Source organism: Neovison vison, chromosome 11 (genome assembly GCF_020171115.1).
Source record: "Neovison vison isolate M4711 chromosome 11, ASM_NN_V1, whole genome shotgun sequence".
Taxonomy (NCBI): Eukaryota; Metazoa; Chordata; class Mammalia; order Carnivora; family Mustelidae; genus Neogale; species Neogale vison.
Window position 1 is genome coordinate 136153186 of NC_058101.1, and position 20858 is coordinate 136174043.

At 33.3% G+C, this 20858-nt stretch overlaps 1 protein-coding gene across 1 annotated transcript in view; it reads left to right on the forward strand.

The window, feature by feature from the left end:
• Positions 1 to 15663, forward strand: part of TLL1 (tolloid like 1) — a 224753-nt gene extending 209090 nt beyond the window's left edge. The window contains exons 19-21 of the mRNA XM_044224805.1: positions 3082 to 3295; positions 10535 to 10785; positions 11968 to 15663. Of these exons, the coding sequence (XP_044080740.1) occupies positions 3082 to 3295; positions 10535 to 10785; positions 11968 to 12102 (600 nt within the window). The 3' untranslated portion in view covers positions 12103 to 15663. The remainder of the gene's footprint in view (positions 1 to 3081; positions 3296 to 10534; positions 10786 to 11967) is intronic.
• Positions 15664 to 20858: the final 5195 nt, after the last annotated feature.

Sequence of the window (20858 nt, forward strand, 5' to 3'; positions counted from 1 at the left end):
GATCCCAGTCTTTTGGTAGTAGTTGAGACCTGAATTGTGATGTAGGATGTTATCTATTCTGGAGAATGTTCCATGTGCACTAGAGAAGAATGTGTATTCTGTTGCTTTGGGATGGAATATTTTGAATGTATCTGTGATGCCCATCTGGTCCAGTGTATCATTTAAAGCCTTTATTTTCTTGTTGATTGTTTGCTTGGATGATCTGTCCATTTCAGTGAGGGGGAGTGTTAATGTCCCCTACTATTATTGTATTATTGTCAATGTGTTTCTTTGATTTTGTTATTAATTGGTTTATGTAGTAGGTTGCTCCCATGTGAGAGGCATAGATATTTAAAGTTGTTAGATCTTCTTGTTGGACAGAACCTTTGAGTATGATACAGTGTCCTTCCTCCTCTCTTATTATAGGCTTTGGCTTAAAATCTAATTGATCTGATATAAGGATTTCCACCCCAACTTCTTTTTGATGTCCATTAGCATGGTAAACTCTTTTCCACCCCCTCACTTTAAATCTGGAGGTAGGTTTTTCATAGATGGTCTTTGGGTCTAAAATGAGTTTCTTGTAGACAGCATATTGATGGTTTTTTTTTTTTTTTTTAATCCATTCAGATACCCTGTGTCTTCTGATTGGGGCATTTAGCCCATTTACCTTCAGGGTTACTATTGAGAGATATGAATTTAGTGCCAATTTATTGCCTATAAGGTGACTGTTCCTGTGTCTTGTCTCTGTTCCTTTCTGGTCTACTACTTTTATACTCTATCTTTGCTTAGAGGACCCCTTTCAATATTTCCTGTAGAGCTGGTTTGGTGTTTACAAATTCTTTAAGCTTTTGTTTGTTCTGGAAGCTTTTTATCTCTTCTTCTATGTTCAATGATAACCTAGCTGGATTTAGTATTCTTGGCTGCATGTTTTTCTCCTTTAGTGCTCTGAATGTATCATGCCTGTTCTTTCTGGCCTGCCAGGTCTCTGTGGATAAGTTTGCTGCCAATCTAATATTTTTACCATTGTATGTTACAGACTTCTTGTCCTGGGCTGCTTTCAGGATTTTTTCTTTGTCGCTAAGACTTGTAAGTCTTTCTATTAGATGACATGGTGTGGACCTCTTCTTACTGATTTTGAGTGGGGTTCTCTGTGCCTCCTGGATTTTGATGCTTGTTCCCTTTGCCATATTAGGGAAATTCTCTACTATAATTCACTGCAATATACCTTCTGCCCCCCACCCCCCTCTTCTTCTAGAAACTCAGTTATTCTAATATTGTTTCATCTTATGGTATCACTTCTTTCTCAAATTCTCCCCTTGTGGTCCAGTAGTTGTTTGTCTCTCTTTTGCTCAGCTTCTTTATTCTCTGTCATTTGGTCTTCTATATCACTAATTCTCTCTTCTACGTCTTTTATCCTAGCAGTAAGAGCATCCATTTTTGATTGCACATCATTAATAGCTTTTTTGCTTTCAGCTTGGTTAGATTTTAGTTATTTTATTTCTGCAGAAAGGGTTTTTATTTCTCCAGACAGGGTTTCTCTAATATCTTCCATGCTTTTTTGAGCCCTGGTAGCTCCTTGAGAATTGACATTCTGATCTCTAGATCTGACATATCACCAATGTCCATATTGATTAGGTCCCTAACCTTCAGTACTCCCTCTTGTTCTTTTTGTTTTTTTTTTTTTTTTTTTGTGGTGAGTTTTTCTACCTTGTCATTTTATCCAGATAAGAATATATGGATGAGAGAGAATAAAATACTAAAAGGGTGGCAAAGACCCCAGAAAAATGTGGGGTAACCAATTCAGAAGAGACCACAAATCGTAGGAAGAAGAAACGGGGTAAAAAGAAGTTAAAAAATAAATTAAAAAAAAGAAAACAGAAAATACATATATTATACTGGTGAATGAAACAGAACTACCCACTTGATTTTGGAAGTATTTGGTCTCTTAGAAGACACTATCTCCCAAAATTTTAAATAAAGAAAAACAAACACACACACATACAAATATGGGTTAACAAGATGAAGGGAATATGACTGTAAAGATGAAAATTTAAAAAAAAATTCAAAAAAGAAGTTGATAAGATAAATTGGTTGGGAAAAGAAAGAAAAATTAAGTGGAGAGAATTTGCTCGGGCTGTAGACTAGAATAAACCCTGTGCTAGATTTAGGGTATATTTTGATCTATTAAAGAAATTGTATCCCAAAATTTTTTAGAAGAAAAAACCCTATGTATATACAAAAGATAAAGTTAGATACCATGAAGGATAAAGTATGACTGTAATAATAAAGGTTCAAAAAGATTTTTCTTTTTAAGAAAGATATTAAGATAAATTTTCAGGAAGTGGTCGATTTTCTGTTTCTAGAATTGCTGCTCTTCTCTTCCATCTCCTGTTGGATTTGTAGGTATTTGGAATTATTTGATAACTATCTAGCTGAACTTCTGCTACCTGATGTCATCTCAGCCTGCTACTCCTCTGCCATCTTTACTCTTGTATTAGTATTTTCTAATAATATAAATTATAGGATCTAAATAAAGAAGTATATAGTGAAAATTTTCTTTGTTTTAGTTATTGTATTAAGATTTACTGTACTTAATTAATTTTTATGAAAATATAAGAATCATTTTTTGAAGTTTTGTCCTTAGTTTACATGCCCCAAGGTAGGATGATATGCAATAGTTTATGATAGTCAAAACCAGAAGAAATCAATTTTTAAAATGCAAGTGTTTAAAACTTTCTGATGCAATAATTATAAACTTATATTAAGAATAAAATATCACCACTATTATAATTTGTCTAAATTCTGGAGTTGATTGTGATAGTTTTGTGACAGTTTTGATTGTGATTTACTTTAATAGTTGAATAGAATAGTAGAATTTCACATGGAGTTATTGTGCTGTTTTCCGCATTATCTTTTTCCAGAGACTTTACATTCTACTGATTTTACAACCCTTTCAATAATGTTCTATATGGATTAATTTATTTCTATGTCCTGAGCATGTTTTATTGATGTGCATTTCTTCTCCAAAGGAAAAAAAAAACATTCTGAGTCTTATGTTTTTTTGTTTTGTTTTGTTTTCCTTTCCCTTTCTTTTTTAAATAGGCCTTTAGTGAATTTGAGATTGAGCAGCATCAAGAATGTGCTTATGATCACTTGGAAGTATTCGATGGAGAAACAGAAAAATCACCAATTCTTGGAAGACTCTGTGGTAACAAGATACCAGAGCCCCTTGTGGCTACCGGAAGTAAAATGTTTGTTCGGTTTGTTTCTGATGCATCTGTTCAAAGGAAAGGCTTTCAAGCCACACATTCTACAGGTCAGCAAATTAGGGCCATGTTTATCTTTCCTAACTTTTCTAGTGAATGCAATATCTCCTATAACAGGAACATTAATGAATTTCTGAGCACAGCAGAAGAAATCTCAATGAAGCACAGTGTGTGAAATATTTGAGAGCTATGTAGCATCCTACTTAAATATCTTTGTAGTTGTTGAACGTTCAGAAAGAAATGCAGTAGTTTGAGCTGATGATCAAGTAGAACTATCTCTAAATATTTGTATAATGGATTCCATATTAACTTGTGCATTTTTTTTTTTTTTAAGATTTTATTTATTTATTTGACAGACAGAGATCACAAGTAGGCAGAGAGGCAGGCAGAAAGAGAGGAAGGGAAGCAAGCTCCCTGCTGAGCAGAGAGCCCGATGTGGGACTCGATCCCGGGACCCTGGGATTGTGACCTGAGCTGAAGGCAGAGGCTTTAACCCACTGAGCCACCCAGGTGCCCCCAAACTTGTGCAGTTTGATTTATATACTCTATTTAACAGCTAGAAATCTCTGTCTTAGTATTCAAGAGTTGAGTTTTCTCTAACATCCTACCTGATTGGCCAGCTTTTGCTTTAATACATATTTTCGTAAATCTGATTTGGAATTCATTTCTCCATTTTACAGAGTCTCATTTGTTTTTCCTTTTATTTGGTGTGCAATACAATCTTTTTCTGAATCCTAATCCCTAATTTGACTTTGTAATAGAAGTTTTCAAGAAATAAAATATAATTTAGAAAAAAAATACAGAAGATCTTAAGCAAAAATATAGAATATTTTTAATAAATTTGAGCCAGCTTAATACTATATTTCGTAAATGTCTAGGAAATGTCCTTTAACATTAATTTTTACAAAAATGTTGCGGACAGTTTCCTAAAGTCATTTATCTTATAGTGCCACCTAGTGGCAGTCTTGATGAATAAGCTATTGAGACATTGCCTGGTAAAACTCTTGATGTAATACAATACATAGTATAATAGTGTACAGATTTGACCATAAAACAATTTAAGTGCAACATTTTTTATGGGCTCTGATTATTGCTTTTGTTTTTTCTGTTTAATTTTGTTTGAGAAATCATAATTTTAATTATTCCATTGTCCAATGTTATTTTCCTCGTTAGTACATTTTATTATGAATATTAGATTTATATTGAAGTCTATATGTGAGAAAGTGAATATTGTCAGAATATTTATCTTATTCATACTAGTGATGGTTGAACTCATTAATAATGTGAATTAATTATTTATGATTAATATAAATATTTCAGTTTGAGAAGAATCTTTCATGGACTACAGAAATTTCATACTAATGAAAGGTTTTTCCATACATTTGACATTTACTGCTTCAATATTTTCCAATAAATTGTTATGCATTGAAGGTATGGAGTGATTGTAATCCCATTACTTCATCAATACTATCCTGATAGCATAGAGTTTATGGCATATATACATATATATGTATATATATACATGTATTTATATATATAATATAAATATATAAGTATTCTGTCTATCAAAAGTTACAGGAATGCAGTAAGTTCCAGGAATGAAGGCTATCACAAGTTCCAGTAATATGCTGTCAATTGAAAATATGCTGTCAGAATTCTTGAAATAGCTGACTATATATTTTTAAATTACCTACCAATGAATGTCTCCTTCTTGGTTTAGTAAAAACTTACTTTTATAGAATCTCTTTTACCTTTGTGGATGGAAGGATTAAGATCTATATTATGTTCCAGTATGTGGGTACATTTGTTTGGGTTTTTGGTCCAATTATGCCATTACCTAGCTTGGAACTTTGGAAAAGAAATTTCTTTGGATCTCGGTTTCCACATCTGTAAAATGCTGTTTAAGTTTCACTATAGCTACAAATCTCCATGGCTCCTTAATTTGTATGACCTCTGCTCGTTGTCCTATTTGCATTGCTTATATTACCGTTAAGAATCCATTGGTAGGATCCAATTAAGTTCTAACAGAGATCATATGTTGAGATCTGATGGTGTATATCACATGCACTTGGCATTTTAGGCACACCCATATACTTAACATACACTTTACATATATTGAGTCCTCAAAAGATATGTGATATATTATCATCCTCATTTTTCAGATAAAGAAATTGAAAATCTGGAGGATTAGTTAATTTGCAGGGATTTCTAAAACCAAGCCTGGACTTTATCCTGACTCTTACTGTCTCCAAAGCTCACGTACTTTCCACCATAGTATATTTTCTTTTAATGTAAAAGTTTCAAATTAGGAAGCAAATCAGTATAAAACTGGTCGCTGTTACTGAAGCAATAGTTAGAGATTGAATGCTTCCTTCCTTAAGTTTTATAAAACCCTCTGTTCCACGTACATGACTGATGAAGCTCCTTTTATTTCCCTGTTCAGTTCACATTGTCTCAAATACCCACGCGAGCCACCTGTTCCATTTTTGTTAGGCAAAACGTGCCTCGGATATTTTTTAATCCAGCCCTGACATCGTACTTATGAGGTTTCCAAACCAAGACTTAAATGACAACCAAAGTAGAACAAAAAAAAAAAAAAAAAAAAACCAGAATCCTGGTTTCTTAACTCCTACTGATTTGTTGTTGTCAACATTTTTGGTATTGATCTGTTTGTGGTTTTTTCCTCTTCACCCATAAATTTTTGCTCTCACTTACCCAGCTATCTTTTCTGGGTCTGTTATGCTGTTACTTTCTAGTAGCCGTACATGCTGAAACCCTCTTACGTAACTGCCTACCATTTATCTCTTCTCAAAGCTTGCTGTTTAACAAGTTCATTTATTCCATAGTCTTTCATCAAATATTTATTTGGTACCTGTTCTGGATAGACATTGGAAGGTATTCCTAACATCTGGCAAAAAGCTAGGCATTTGTGGAAATGTACAGGGAAATAGAAGGAATTCTTTCCCATTGATCTTACAGTCTTAGTTACACCTCTGATTTTCAGAAGTTTCAGTACTTTTGGTTTTTCAGTCAGTTTCTACTGACAAGACGGTCAAATCCAGTATCACATCAGTCCATTTTTGCTACAGGTATAGAAAACTTACTCCCTATTTACTGCCTATTATAGAATACATGTAACATTATTGATGGGCCCTGACATGCACATTTTAATTTGTTTGAGTAAATTTGTAAATTTCTCTACAATTTGAATTTTATCCATGAGAAAAACTTCTAATACGATGAATTTTGAAACCAGGTGATTAGAAATATTGCTCTAATATGGTTTTATGACTATATATTTCACAAGTAATGCTGTGAAAAAATCCATAAGAAATGGACTTTATTGGAAAGAGTCCTTTTTTCCCTTTGATGGTAGGTCTAAATTCTAAGCCCAAATATATTTTAATCAGGTAATGCATAGTATTACATCACCCTTAAAAGAAACTTATTAAAGAAACAAATCAGTAAAAAATATATCCTTTGTATTCTCTCAGAGGATATGGCTATTATATAGAAAAAGAGGAAACAGTGGAGAGAAAATAATATTTTGAAACATAGCCCGTCTAAAGAAAAACAAGAGGAAAAGACAGACCATAAGAGAGAATCTTAGCTGTAGACAACAAATTGAGGGTTGCTGGAAGGGAGGTGGGTGGGGGGAGATAGTTAGATGGGTGATGGGGATTAAGGAGAGCAGTTTTTGTAGCGAGCATAAGTGATGAATCAACGAGTTCTACTCCTGAAACTAATATTACGTTATATCTTCACTAACTAGAATTTAAATAAAAGCTTGAAATATTTAAAAATAATAAAATAAAATAAAACATGGCCTGTCTGGTAGGACTTCTTTCCTGTTGCTTACAGCATCATACTATTTATCAATGACATTTAAAAGTCAAATAATGCATTATTAAACTTCTTAGAACGGAAATTATTTCAATCTAACTCAATTAAATTAGAATGCCCACTCAAAGCATGTATAGGTCAAATTACAGAACCTCTTTGGGAATTTAATACTTTATGGGGAAATAAACAATCATGTCTTTCCAAATTAAAATGAAAACCACCCCCCAGGCTTTTTTTCCCCTTGTCACCTTTCTTATTCGGCTTCATTTTCATTTTCCAGAATTCTGTAGAAGATGTTCTGGCAGTTTCCAAAGTATTTTCAAACAATTGATTTAAAAACAATACTGCTGACATGCTACACTACTTATCTATTGTTCCAACTTGGTAAATGAATAGGAATATTTGGAGGAAATGTATTTAATTAAAAACCTCCTTTAAAGGGACCATATTAAATGATATATTGACCATATTTTGAAGAATTGCCATAAGGAGTCTCAAATTGCCCTCATGCTGCCTGTAATTTTCTGCTTATGGAATTTCTCTCAAGGCATATTAAAATCACACATCTTGTGCATATAATATTTAAATCTCTGTTCTTAAAATTTTTATGCAGTGAACTAAATTCTCTCTCTGTCTCTCTCTCTCTCTCTCTGTTTTCATGGTTGGAACATTAATTCCAGATTTATTAGTTTGATCAGTGATCCATAGGAATGCAGTTGTGCACTGAAACAGAGAAATGAAAACAGGCAAACTTAATGAAACATTTTAAGTCATCCTTAAATGTAATTTATTTATTTTTAATATTGCCATTCTTTAAATGTTTTCAATAAAATCAAATAAGTCCTCACTGTCATTTTCACAATCACAAAGGTTTCATGAAATCTCCTTTTCCATTTTGTTCAACTACTTCATTTCCTCCTTGATTTTTGTTCCAAGTTGAGGCTGGCAGAGAATTGTGTCTTCTGGATCCTGGTCTTTCTCCTACTCCTTTCCCTTTGCCAAGCAGACACACTGAAACGGGTGCCTTCTCTTTACCTCTCAGTGGGCTCCTTCAGCTCTTCCTGACTGTGGAATCAAAGTCATCCAAGTGCTGGCAGAATTTTTTTTTTTTAGTTGGAACAAAAACAAATCAGGCAATTATATCAAAGAATAGGTAGATTTTTTTCTTTTTTCCCCCTTTTTATGAGAATAGGTAGAATTTTAAAAATTATCTAAATGAGATTACACTGGTTTTTACATTTATGTATTATATTTGGAAACATTTTTCACAAAATATTTTACTGACCTTCAAAAATACAAGTCTTCCTTTATGATAGCAGATTAATAGTGTTATAATTGTTTTTCATTTTTTCTGGCATTTCATTTCATACCTGAGTGGATCCCTAACATCACAGGTGATGGCATTTAGATGTTCTCACTGGACAATAATGACAGTAATGGTGCCTTGCACTAATACGGCCTTACCTATGTGTCAGGTGTCCTTCAGACATTTTACATGTATTAACCCATTCACTCTTCATCTAGGTCCTATGATGTGAGTACTAGGTATGATCCTTGTCTTCAAAATGAAGTGTGAGACAAAGTCCCACAGCTGATGAAGGGCAGAGCTCAGACTGGGACCCAGGTAGTTTGGCTGTGGAGATCTGTCACAGAGGAAAGATGATAAATTTTCAAATTAGAGAAGCATCATGGGTAGGAAGGATAGAATGTTTGGCTTCCGGTCATTGGGCTTCAAGAGCTGATATTCAAGAGATGAACTGATCTTTCAGGGGATTCTAATATGTTTACATTTGCAATAGTGGCCCCTGTAGCAATAGATTGTGTGAGATGCTCCACCTGCCACCTGGAACGTGGAGGGATGCTTGCATTCTTCATGGAACACAGCCCAGGGGGAAAGTCATTCTCATGACTGAAACCCTGGTTGGAAGTTTGTTCCTCTATTTATCGCACACAGAATCTTGATGTCTTTCCTCTATTTATTGCACACAAGAATCTTGAAGTCTTTGTCTGTGACAGTGCCCATAGGTTTGGTTGAGCCTACGTGTATATAGATACATCTGAATGGGGTTCCATCCTGAGGATTCAAAAATATTTTGTTATTTAAAGTCACTAGTGTGGGTATACCACAAACAAATCTGAAAAATCCAACTAAGTGTTTTTAGTTGTATAATCCATCCTCACAGGGCGTCACCGGCACTGTTTGGTCACAGACGACCATGTTACAGAAGTGTTTTCATATCTGGTGTTCTGGCTCGTCCACATCTTTCACATTAGATTTTTGGTTTTGTCCCCTCCCAACTTATCCCAGTTTTCCTGGGACTTTTCTGATTTTTAGCCCTGAAATCACTGCGTCCCAGGAACCTCTCAGCAGCTGACAACCAGAGATAGAAAGAAACTCTCCTTTCTTCAAGCATTTTTATACGCCTTTTTTATCTTCTTCTCCCCTGACCCCCTGCCATAAGTTTGTGTGTGTGTTGGTTGAAAGGAATCTGTGTTTAATCTCTAGGTGTTTGGTTTTGTTTGTTTGTTTTTTAATCTCTAGTCATTAGGAAGTCTGGGGGCTCGATTACAAAGTTTCTGAGAAAGTTTTTTTGAAAACTTTCATTTCTAAATTATACTAGCTGTACATTTTTATGCATCTTCATCTAGTTATCTGGTATATTTACCTCTAGTGACAAAAGTAATAATTGGTAAACCATATGTTTATGAATATCTCTCTGGAAAAGGAGCTGTGAAAAGAGCAGTTAAAATTTTTTATTTATTACAAACACAAAATATACTTAATAAGTTCTGGAACTACAAAAGTTATTACAATTAAAGAGGTATGTATGTTTTTCCCAACCAAGTTAGATAAATATTTCTACCTAAATAAAATTGTTCTATATAGTCTATGTAGAGTTCTGTATCATGCATACATACACACACAGAAGTTTTATATATTTTGCCAATTTTTAAGTTATTTCTTATTCCTTTGGATTCTGGGTTCTTAATTGAGTAAGGTTAAACCTGAATTAAGATACTAACCTTTTCATTTCTAGGAGAATTAGTTATCAGTATCACATATCACGTTTAACAATGGAAGTATGTATTGATAGTTACTATATGCTAAGCACTGTTTTAAGTGATTCTCAAGTATTCATTACGTTCTTAAAACTCACTGAGGTTGGGACTATTCTTATCATCTGCATTTAGCCCTATGGATCAGATAAGCGACATCTCTCATCTAAAGGAACTGAGCTCGTAGGTGTCGGAGGTGATATTCCAACCCAGCAATCCAGGCCTAGGGTCTGGTGGTACCCCGGTGCACCCTCAGACTCTACGATTATGGGAAACACCTCTGATGATGCAAATGCATTCAGAAGTTAGAGAATAGTTACACTACATTGAAGTTGAAACTGGACTTGTTAAAACTCACTGAATTTATTTCATGTTTCTTTCCTGGGCAGAGTGTGGTGGCCGACTGAAAGCAGACCCCAAACCCAGAGACCTGTATTCGCATGCGCAGTTTGGTGATAACAACTACCCAGGACAAGTCGACTGTGAATGGCTGTTAGTGTCAGAACGGGGCTTTCGACTGGAGTTATCCTTCCAGATTTTTGAAGTGGAGGAAGAAGCCGACTGTGGCTATGACTATGTTGAGCTCTTTGATGGTCTCGATTCAACAGCGGTGGGGCTTGGTCGATTCTGTGGATCAGGGGTAAATACAGTACCGACAGGATCCCATAACTGTGCTAGAAAATGCCCACTGATTCATGATTGTTACGTGTACCATATGCAAATAGGCAATGTTTTTACAAAAAAAAAAAAAGGTTAACCTGTATTATTTTCGCCTACTCTCCCTTAACCTTCTCCATCTCTAGTGAATTTTCTCAATAATATCACACAAGAGAGATGAATTTAGTAGGCATAAGTGCTTGTTCCTGTCCACATTCTTTTTTATTCACGTTCTTTTTGTGCAATAAATGTTTAAACATTTAAGACTCTAAAGGCAGTGCATTTAAACACATACCTTTGACAATTTGGTAAGCTTCCTAAATTAAAGCATAAAGGAAAAGGAATTACGCACCCAGTTCAAATTGGCATTTCTTTTTCAACAAAGACACTTGCTGAGTGGCTTGTGCTACCACTGGTGTGTGGGCTCAGCCAATACTGCCACAATGCTGCTCCATTGCAGTGTGTCACTTGAGCATGGGACACAATGCCAGACGCAGGTCAGAGAGTGTCGCCGTGAGAAAAAGCAAAAGGAAAGCTTGAGATTTCCTTCATGCTTTTCTTCCCAGGACTCCCTACATAAATATCAAGGGGTCTTCTGAATACATATTTTGTTCTGAAGACACTAGTCCCATTTTTTTGTCTACTGGTGTCTATTGCTTACACAATACTGAACTTGAATAATATTGAATTCCTCTCCAAATATCAGCTGAAATGAAAGAAAAAACCTTTTTGGTATTTAGATTATTAAAGCAAGAAGGAATGGGTGATTTGGATTCTGGAAGTGGTTCTGCCTCAGAGTCCCTTCTGAAACAAATTCAATCTCTTTACCTTCTTTGAACCTTACTTTATTTACTTGTAAATCAGAGGAACTTGGTTTAAAATTTTGGGGGAAAAAACCCACAAGTTCCAGAACTTGGAAACAGATTTATGTTCCTAGCCCAGCTACATCACTGCCTATGCTCTTGAGCATGTCCTTTGCTTCTCTGAAACTCGTTTGCTCATCTGTAAAATGAAGAAGTCACTCATACCCACTTTTCCCAAGGTTGCTGGGAGGATTAAATCATATAAAAAAAAAAGTCCCAAAGAAACATGAATTACACTGAAGAAAAAAAAAAAGTGACTCATTCTGTTGTTTATTTGCCTGTTTGTTTGTTTTTGTCTTCAGCCACCAGAAGAGATCTATTCAATTGGGGATGCGGTTTTAATTCATTTTCACACTGATGACACAATCAACAAGAAAGGATTTCATATAAGATACAAAAGCATTAGATATCCAGATACTATGCATACCAAAAAATAACACCAAAACCTCCATCAAAATATAAAGGAATGTGCATAATGGAGAGAAGACGTATTTTTTTTTAAATGAAGATATTAGCACAAATGTTTTATATAATGAGTTTGACCAGAAGAAAACTGTAAGACCAGGATTATCTCTGTACTAAAAGAGAAGTTTCAAGCCAACTCTGATCAGCATTCCCAAGATATTGGATTTCCGTGCTTGATGGTATAAATATAAATAAAGCTGATGAGAGGACATCATGTAACTTCAAGGAAGACTCCAGAAGCTTTTGTTCACAGTTGACATAGATGTCTTGCAATTTAGACAGTTTGATTCGGGATCTGTGACCTTGCAAAGTGTTTCTTTTTGACAATTTTTCAAGATTTGGGAGAAATAAAATGGTCTTGCAGGTCATAAACTGAGAAACTCTCTTCTTGTATCTTGGGATGAACGCTTTGGCTTTGTATCTTGGATACAGATCCAAATGGGATGTTGCGAAATGGGGGTCTGGGGGGCGGTTTGTCCTTTAAATGTGGGCTTGTCCAGAAGTTTGGAAACTGGAATATTTCAGCTTCATTATTTTCACTTGCAGGCCAGATTCACCTCTTTGAGACACAAATGACCTTGAGACCACTTCATTTTACTGATGTTTTGACAAGTTGGAAATGCCAGTAGTGTCTATTACTGCAGTTAAACTCTAGGCATCATTTATTTAAGTGCTGGAAAATGCCCAGTTAATTGGTAAACTCAAGTTCTTTCAGTGAAAGTGCTGCCTTTTCACACCAAATTTAAGAAGCGTTGTGATGTCTTGGGAACTTCAGGAGAGAACTCCCAACAGGTGTGAACAGAATTCTTCGAAGTGACTGCCTGGATAGTCCATTCTCAAGTCACCAGTGCTGCTATTGTCTTTTCTGTTGTTGTTGATCTGTTGTGGTTGTTATTGCTGATGTTGTCATAGTTAATTTTGTATTTAAAAAAAAATGAAATGAAGTGGAAGTAGGCTGTGTAGTCATTGAAAGGTCTCTCTCTTCTTCTTCTTCTTTTTTTTTTTCTCTCTTTTTGGGATTCAGTTAAAAAAAAAGGAATGTTGGAAAAGAGGATCTGTTTCTGAAAGACTTTCTATGGTGCTATTCCATAAATGTTTTTTTTAAACAAAATTTTTGACCTTTGAGCCAACCACCTGTAGACTATGAATGTCTCCCTATGTCTGTCTTGTGGCATTTGAAGACGAAAGACTTGTTAAATGTATCAAGAGTATATCATTGCAAGGGCAGCACTTGTCCTGTGGAACAATTACTTATAATGCCTTAGAATTCTTGCACATGATCAAACAGAGCCTCCTAGGAGACACACTTTTCGAAAGGTTGAACAAAATAACTTATGTTAATTAGCAGCTCTGTGAGGAAAATCCATTTCCACAACTTAGAACATTGGGTATAAATATGGTGACCTGCTTTTGTTCTGCTTTAAAGCCATGTGTGTTTTTAATATTGTGTATGTATACGTGAGGTTGTCTGAGTGAGTGAAGCTACAAGAAGATGAAAAGTAGTGGGTGGTGGAAAAGTTAAAATTTATGTGCCAAGTTCTACTAGAATCTTGTCTGAAGTAGCGCCTTTCTTTGGAGGTTTCATGGACAAATAATGGGAACTTCTACTTATTATTAATGCCATTAAAAAAAGGCTTTTTCTTTTACAGAAACTCTATTTTGATATGTTTTAATGTTGATGTTGATTGCTATATGAAGTAGATTTGTTTCTGTTACCTGTCCATGAACATTTGACATTTAATAAAATTGGGTATTTTCTTCATTTTTACAAAATTAAACTATACACACAGGTGTAGCTTATTCATTTTTTGTCATTGCTGCCCTGAAAAATATTTCTTGCATATGAATTATAATATGTAAATACATTTTTAAATCCAGTCTTTTGATCTTACTGAATGTTACTTTGGGAGTGTGTAACTATTGCCTGCAATATAATGAGCTTTTTAGTGGAGCTGATTTATTCCAGTAACTTCTATATTTTTTCACTTATCTTCAATTAGCCAAATATATCAGCAATGGGAAAGAGAGGGAAAAATACCATTAACATCTAGTTTATTACTCTATGCCTAGCCCAGTACTCGGCATAGGACACAGGCTTTTTAAAAAACTTTATGCTACCCTTTGAGAATTGTGGTGGTGTTCTTATTTTGTAGTTCAGGAATGGAGGCTCATAGAAGGTATGTAATGTTCCCAGGGTCACCGTGTAAATGTTGAAACCGTGTAGATGTTGAAACCCAGCTTGTCTGATATAAAAATCTGTGCTTGTTCTACAAAATGTAGTGGAATCAATCTTGACATATATAAATAGTAGACATGTTTTTATGATGAAACCTTTCCACATAAAGTAAATTTTAGGGGTGAATTACAGTAAAACCTTCAGGATAAAATATATTGTTCTTTTCAGGAACAGCATGTCAATTCGAATATCAACTGTAGATATCTTTAAGAACCACAGTTAGTGCTAGAGAATTAAAACAAAACAAAACATCTACTCTGTAGTTCAGAGTTAGTAGCAATGGATGGACCTTTTGTTAAAATAAATACATTAAATTATTTTATCTGGTGTGGTAGGGGAAATGTAGTGTTCTACTCTAAGAAGCATTCTGGATATTACAATTGACATCTTATTAGGTCAAAATGAGCTGCATTCAACACAACCAAGAATGAAAGTGAAAAGATATTTAGAAGGCATATATAGAGATGTTGCAACTTCAGGTCTTCAATGTGAACATTAATTTTTATTGTATCTTATGTCAGATATCAATCTGCCGCATATTATTTTTATATTCGATTTTGGCATAAATGTGTTGTTAATGCAAGTTCAAACAGCTTTGTTGTTATTTTGTTAATACTTGTTAGTTACTGTATTAAGCATTTTATTAAATTAATTTTGTAAATTATTTTCAACTTTACATCAGTATATTGGTTGTGCTCTCTATTTGCCAAAGCTCTAACTCCTATACAATCATGATTATACACAGAAAAAAACTGCTCCTACTTACTATGATTTTATTAAATTATTTTTCAAGTCAATTTTGAATATTAATGTACTTTATTAATGAGATAATGACTTAGCATAATTTCACACAACAACATTTAAAAAATGTGTATGAGAAATATCAGTAGTATTTCCAAAGTCTCCAAATGTCCCCTTCCTGTATTGGCTGGATTTTTGCTATGTAGGACTAATTTTAATATATCATAGTATCAGATTCAAATTCTGCCCAATGTTGTTTTTAAATTTCTTAGTCTCTTTTATTTGGTTTCTATTGCTACTGTATTTTTGATGGTAAGCCTCAAATATTAAATTTTCTCTCCCATAGAGAAAATCTCTAAAAGCATCTAATGACTAATTATTATTCTTCTTCACAAAGGCAAATATTACTTTTTAAAAGTAAACTATAGCTATGTGTGGCATTTAAAAATAACTTAAAACAGTTATCAGAATGTTTGGAAATTTAGTGACAATGGGAAAAAAACTTGCTTTTTAGAAAAACTGTTGTGAAATCTGGCATGGGAGGAAGAAAACAGGAAAAATAATTACCTTCTAAAGATTTATAACTTGAAGTAATGCCTTCTATTTTATAAGAAAAATTATGTGAAATGAGCATATCATAAAGAAAACAAAAAGCTGTCTGTGAGTGAGTTAAAGCTTTTTATGCTTCAATGCACAGTAAATGGTCACCAATGAGCACTTAGCTGTTGATCTTTAGTGTTATTGTTATAAAATTAAGAGACGTTGCCATTAGCTTAAGAAATAATTGATGCAGTAGATGGATCTAATATATTGTGAGATATTATTATTATTCTCCAAACTTTCTGTTGACATCAACTTGTTTCATTGTCTGGCCACAACCCGCCCTCCTTTCAGCCCCACACTGGTGTAATCAGGCTGCAGGCAGGCTTGCCTCGTGACTCTAGTCAATGCTGGTGCAGAGACTATGCAGAATGATTCCACAAAGATTATAGGGCCCTGAGTATATCTCACTATGTACAACTTACCTCTCAACCAATATTTTAAATAAAATATTAAAGCTGTAAAATCAACTTCTAACTTGAGAAAACTTGAAATGGAAATATACCTGGGTGAAAGCAGGTGAAGACAGAGGAGTTAAGAAGCCAACATGTGGCTTAAGACATGTGGACCAAAGGTCCTGGTACCTGGTCTTGCCTTAGCTGCCAGGGTGGAAGTGCCGAGTAATGAAATCACTTGTTATTACCATTATTTCTATGTGAATACAAGTTACTAGCTTCACCAGTCCCTCTGCTCTTACTGTACTCTACCTATGTTGTTTGTGTAGCTGAGAAACCAGTTATATATCATTTTATTTTTACCCAACTTATTTTGTCAAGTTTTCTGGCATATTTGCATCTGAAATAAAAAGAGCAAATAAGATTATTCAAAGCAACTTACAAGACTATAAACATGTGCTCAATGGTTCAGTGTATTTTACAAATTACACTTAAAAAACCAGATCCAATGGTGCCTCTTCTATTAAATATTATAAGGTGATTATATTAGTCATAATATTTAACCACGTGACAAATCTAAGAACTGATTTATTTCATATCTGTCAAAAGCTTAATTAGGAATTTCTTTTTTAAGATTTTATTTATTTATTTGACAAAGACAGAAGGATCACAAGTAGGCAGAGAGGCAGGCAGAGAGAGAGGGGGAAGCAGGCTCCCCGCTGAGCAGAGAGCCCGATGTGGGGCTCAATCCCAGGACTCTGAAATCATGACCTGAGCCAAAGGCAGAGGCTCAACCCACTGAGCCACACGGGTACCCCATAGGAATATTTTTAAAAGAGAAACTATTAGAAATTTAGTTAAAAATGATAATTTTCAATCAAAATGCGGAAGTGCCTATATATTCCCTCATGATATTTTTATGTCAGAATCAGTGACTCACAGAAATGACAGCTAAATGTCAAAATAATGGTGATAAGGTTGAAGTCAGAAGGAGGGGTTTATTTCAAGGAATGCCATTAAATTATTTAAACAGGCTGATTGCCAGAAGAGACAAATAAAGTGAAAGGATTATGGATAGTAAAGCTTAGGTATGTAAAGCTACCTTAAAAAAAATATTTAGTGAACATTCGTTAGGAAGCTATAATTAAAAATTAAAGTGAATTACAAGAAAATTTTCTACAAGGATCCAATAAATTTGTTAAGGTCCTTTATATGCCACCGAATGTCTATTACTGGTGTTTGAATTCCCTGGGAATGAAAGGTTCTCATGATAAGTTTTGTCATTTTCAAGCCAAAGACATATGACAACCATGAAGTTTATTCACTCATTTATTTCATTTATTTCTTCCATAAATAGCTGTTTAATTCCTTTGAATATGCTCAGCATAATGCTAAATACTAAAAATTTAATGAAGCATTGGAAAAGAAAAAAAATCACAATTTTTGCTTTTGTGAGGGTTAAATTCTAGCTGAAGAGATAAACATTAATTAAAAGCAATCACAAAGTGTCAAATGCATTTGTATTTTATAGCCATTCTGGGGACATTATTCCAAATAGCCTGGTTTGCATTTTGAAACCAACATTGACATGTATCCTTTCTTTATCCTTGGTTTTCTACTATCTTCCTTTCATTGTGCTTTTTAAAATTTCAGTAGTTCTCTAAAATTAACTTTTTTTTTTGCATCAGTTACTCACTTGTTTTGTTTTGTTTCGTTTTGTTTTGTTTGCATCAAACACTCCCAAGTATTTTTAACTTGTAAATCATTCATTCTTAAGATGGACAATGGGGGTGACATGGCATATCAAAATTCTGATGTTTATTCATGTAATTAACAGAACTAAACAGTACAACTTACAAAAATCACTACTGGTGGCCAGCATCCATAGTGTTTGAAAAATTCTAATTTTTATTATGATATACATTAAGATTCTTGAAACCCCAAACCTCTAATCAATGCTGGCTTAACTGGTGGGAAAGGGATGTTTTGCGATTGCAGTATGACTTGTGGGACAGGGAAGTGCCTCCCTGACTCACTATTTGCTTCCCTCTCCAAGTCAAGATCTATGTTTTAATTGTTGGTGAAGTCCCTGGGATACTCAGACCTCTCAAGATTGTACTCATATATAAAGCAGTCTAGGGACATAAACTTGCAATATTGTGGCCCTACAGATAATGCTTCATTGAATGCGATGTGATGTCACAATAAAAAAATTATAAAATGTTTAGGAAAGAGTAATCCAAAATAATAAGTAATATAATTAGGCTTTAGAACATTTGATACTAGAATTATCATATGTAGAATGAAATGATTTAAAAAAAGAAAAGAGAAAATATGTGGAAAATGTATAGACTCTATCAAAATATTGAGTATTTTTTTTTTAGAAAGAATAAGTTGAATTTGTAGAAACAAAAAATACAGTAATAGAAATGTAAAATTTAGATTAGGTACAACTGCCAATAATAATTTATAAACTGGGAGATTTAAGTTGAGAGACAAAGAGATGAGAAAATATATTTAGAGATATGTAATAGAATGTGTATATTCTCCTTCTCTCTCTCTCTCTCTCTCTCTATATATATATATATATATATATATATATAAGGAGTTTAAAATGTGAATATAGAGGGTGGAGGAAAGTAAAATATTGGAGAGATAATATCTAAAATGCCTCGGAACTTTTGGAAGATGTGTATCTTCACATTCAGTAAGGTCCTAAACAAAATAAATAAAAGGAAAATTAAACCCAGCCACAGAACACTGAAATTGAATAACAAAGTTAAAGGAAAACATCTTAAAAATAACCAGAGAAAACATTACGAGAAGGAATTACTTTCAGAAATACAGGGTATACATTTTGAAATAAAGTCTTCAAGATATTAATAGTAAATAATTGTTGATCTAAATTTTTGTACTCTGTTGAACTACTAGTTATAGATGGGAATTAAATTAAGTCAATTTCAGATTAGTGAAAACAAAGAGTTTACCACTAATAGACAATCATTGTTAAAGGGAGTTTCTTCTAAAAGAAAAATGAAAACAGGAGTGAGTGATACACAAGAAAGAATAATGATCAAAATAATTGGTAATTACATACCAATTTAAAAGATATTAATACTATAAAAATAGTAATGACTAATTTGAAGAGGAAATGGAATTAATAATTAGAAAATATTATGTAGAATTAAAGAGGAATCTTTGGGTTGAAGGGTTCTAAGCTCTTCATAGTGTTTGAGAGGATTAACTTCATACTTTGTCAAATGCCTAGTAAAATTATGAGCATAACTGAAAGAAGAGAAACAGGATAAATAACTTCTAACTGACAGGGAAAAGTAAATTTAAAATAGTAATATTAAGGATAGCATAAAGGAGGGGGGAAATCACAGAAAAAGTAAAGAAGATGAAAAGTATAAATTAAGATGATCAAAATAATACGTAAATTTTAAAATTTAAAACATATATCTATCTGACTGGTATTTTCCTGTTTTCCTCTAGTAATCCATCTAGTGCTTTGCCATGACAGAGCTTAACATGAGGCTAGCAAAGGACAAATATGCAAAGGTACCAGCTCCACTTGCCACAACGGGCAATGAAAAAACATATTTTGAATTGAAAGACAATAAATTGACAACTGTAATGTATAAAATGATATGATATTGAGAATATGAGCATATATGATATATAACGTATTTTGTGATCTTTCAGATTTTTAAATTCACAACTGTAAGAATTACTTAACTAAATTTTTAAAATGAAGTTTCTATATGCCATTATACAAAATTATACAAACGATATTTTTAGGTTATGCAAAATAGATTATACAAAAAAAGACTATACAAAGAATATAGATTATACAAAAAAATTTTACAAATTATACAAAAAATAGATTATACAAAAAAAATTCTCAACTTGAAGTGATAATTTCCTCATTTTCTTATTTCTCCCTTCCCCCTCTAGTTCCTCCTGGAGATCAACATGAATTAATCTATTATTTAAAAAAACATGCTTTCAGAGAATTCTTAAATAAGATATCATAATTAATGTATATCTATGTTGACTTTTAATTCAGATTCAGCATTTTTCGAGTGCACAGTAGCTTGTGAGATAAATATTGTTCTAATTTCACAGATGGGAAACTTGAATATAAAATAAATTAAATAACTTTTCCAAGATCACATTGTGTCCATGATAAAGAAAATATATCTGAAAAGGAGTTGATTTACACAGTACATTTTAAATTTTAAAAAGTAATCATAATTTACATTTTTGTTTCAACATTTGTCATTTCAAATACTAATATACTCAAAACTAAGTCTACCTTAATAAAAGAAAAGCTACTAACTTTCCCATTAAATAAATGATTTATTCCACTTGATTAAATTTTATTGATTTCTATTCAGAGTTATGATGGAATAGGTTGATGCAAACTAATATATTCTATCAAGAACATATAGAAAAGTAGGGTTTATTCAGCTTTATTGATAAATAAAATTGACAAAATTGTAGGATATTTTGAATGTACAATGTGATGTTTTGATATATGTATATGTTATGCAGGGGATTCCCCTCATTGAATTATCACATTCATCACTTCACATATTTATTTTTGTGTGTGTGAGAGAACATTTAATTTCTACTCCTTAGTAAATTTAATCATATACTGCAGTGTTATAGAATATAGTCACCATGCTATACATTAAATTCTCAGAACTTGTTTATCTTAGACTTAAAATTTGTAAATTTTTATCAACCTCTC